The sequence below is a fragment of the Penaeus japonicus genome, unplaced genomic scaffold, assembly GCF_977035675.1.
Source record: "Penaeus japonicus unplaced genomic scaffold, GWHDUDI00000001_assembly GWHDUDI00000040, whole genome shotgun sequence".
NCBI classification, from domain to species: Eukaryota; Metazoa; Arthropoda; class Malacostraca; order Decapoda; family Penaeidae; genus Penaeus; species Penaeus japonicus.
The window spans coordinates 3,145,077-3,147,576 of record NW_028234442.1 but is presented as its reverse complement, the minus strand read 5'-3'; the positions used below and the strand labels follow the sequence as shown (position 1 = coordinate 3,147,576).

The 2,500-nt window shown below is 45.9% G+C and overlaps 1 protein-coding gene across 1 annotated transcript in view; it reads right to left on the bottom strand.

Moving 5' to 3' along the window:
- Positions 1-1,777, bottom strand: part of LOC147466849 (uncharacterized) — a 2,795-nt gene extending 1,018 nt beyond the window's left edge. The window contains exon 1 of the mRNA XM_086534105.1: positions 29-1,777. Within this exon, the coding sequence (XP_086390231.1) occupies positions 29-1,289 (1,261 nt within the window). The 5' untranslated portion in view covers positions 1,290-1,777. The remainder of the gene's footprint in view (positions 1-28) is intronic.
- Between the last annotated feature and the right edge of the window lie 723 nt (positions 1,778-2,500).

Below are 2,500 nucleotides of genomic sequence, written 5' to 3'. Positions count from 1 at the left end.
TCTCCATTATTGTTATAATGATAATTACCCGTGAAAGCGTCCTTAAGATCATACTGCTCCTGCGTGCGTGCTGAGTTGTCCAAGTAACACACGGTATTGTAGCCTCTGATGTCAATGGCGCCGCCCATGTTGAAGCCCTCGATCAAGCCAACGGAAGGATACCATATCTTATCGCACATGAAGTACTGCTGAGTGTCCCTGATGTCCCTAAACCTGAGGCGCGGGTCGCTCCACATCAGGAGCTGGCTCATGTCGATGTGGATCACCCGCTCCTCCGTTTTCATCTGCTTGATGTGGAAGAAGTCGAAGGAGAAGTAGATGACGCCCTTTTGGCTGCCTCCGTGGGAAGGGCTCTTCGTGCGGTCGTACACGCGGGGGACGTCGAGGAGGCGCTCTCGGCACTGCAGTTCGTCGCTGGCGTCGGGCGTATCGGGGCGGCCGTCGCAGCGGTGGCTCCGGTGCAGGCAGAAGCCCTCGTTGGTGGTAAAGTGTGAGGGCGAGCAGGCCGTGAGGGTTAGGGTGACATTCCCGAGCTCTGAGCGCCACAAGTGTCGTCCTACTGGCAACCTATCTCCTTCCAGCCTCCACCAGCGCCTGTGCAGACGCGACTTCAGTACCCAGTGGCCTTCTTCCTTGGAGATGTTGGAAGTTTCCAGTCCCTCGAAGAAAAAATTCCCTCCGGACGAGAGCTTGAGGAAGTAATACCTGTCAAAGCTCTTCACGCTACCGTAGAGTGTGTAACGGAGCCATGCAGGGACTCTACACACGCTGCAGTTGAGCTCACTGATGCAGGGGAAGGATCCTATGGCACCGCTGGCCAGCAGGGTGTGGCACTCTGCTGTCAAGTTGTCGGACGGGACTTCTCTCTCAGTCTCCACCCATCCCACGTGGTCTGGGTTCGTGATGCAGCCGGGTGGTATCTTCCCGTCGATGTCCAGGGGTTCCTCCAGCAGCTGCTTTTCGAAGGGCAGATTCCCCCCCAGGGCTCTGCAGAGGTCTCGTGACCTCTCGTACTCTCCGAGCTCTGTGAGAACTAAGTCATGGTGAGAATCAATGCAAAGTTCCTTCTCACTGTAGTCCAGCACGACGACGTTCCCTTTGCTCAGCCACAGCGCGTCGAAACCCAGAGCTGCACCGCTGTTGACGAGTCTGCTACAGTTGGTATCGCCGTCACGCAGCCTGACATTGTCTGCAGGCTGGACAGACACGGAGGCGACAGAGCCGAGCAGAGATGGAATCAGGTGTTCGGGTGACCCAAGACATAGGCCTGAGAACCTTCCCAGGCTCATTTCGGATGCGTTCGTGGCTACGGCCGCCAGGTTAGCTCCTTGCAGGGCAACTTGGACCTAATGCGGAAAGGGTGTTTATGAGCATGGCCTTCAGATACATAAACGTTATATCATTTGAATTTGATTTTCCAGTTAACAGTATGAGCAAAAACATAACAAATATATATACAAAAACACTACTCAAAAACCCAGTAACAGACAAATAGATGATAAAGAAATATTCAAAATAGCGACCCAGGCACAAACCAAACACATAAACAAACTCAATACAAAACAAATACAAAAGACAAAAAGAAAAGAATAGAAGAAAAAAAAAAATCCATCATTAAACAAAAATAAAACCACTATACCCTGTTCCCACGTTCGGAAACTTCAGCACAGAAGACGCTCCACTTATCAGTGTTGAGAGAAGCATTGTATAGGTAAGTCCCAGTTGACGTTGACAGCCAGAAGTGAGATGGACTTATGCCTGGGTGAAGGAAACATGGTTTTACACTTACAGCTATACATATAAAAGAAAGTTAAAGAATAATAAGAGCTGAAATATATTTTTGTATCTTAACTCGTCCATACAGTCATACATCTGAAAGGAAAATCCCTGTATACTATAGGATACTCTCATAATCATGTTTGAACTACACTTCATACATACTCCGTAATGTAAATGTTATTATTGGCATCATTATCATCATTATCGTTCTTCTTATCAAATAATAATAAATGCCATTATTACTGTAATTATCATTATCATTACTATAATTATAAATACTATTCATCAGTGAAGTTTATTGATGATGTCAATATAAGTAACATTGCTGCTGTTTATAATGATGATGGCAGTGATGATAATGATGGCGATTATATTAAGGTGATTATAATCATGTCAATATAACTGGTATTGTAAGATTTTTGTCAACATGTCCATCATTGTTATTTTTTTTATTAGAATAATATTTTGATACTATCATTGAAATATTTCCTTACACACACAGTAGTCAAACTGCGAGAATTTAGGTGAAAACTTCATGACCGCCACCCCATTTGGTCTCAAATTTTGAAAGAATGGCCCAATGCTTGCCAGGTGTGATCTTTGCTACTAAATGAGAGAAGGACATGGTCTTTTCATCATACTATCACGAGGGATCACTAAGGGATTGCCATCACCCTCTTGGAAACTGGTTCAGAACCCACTAGTCGGTGGAAAGATGACA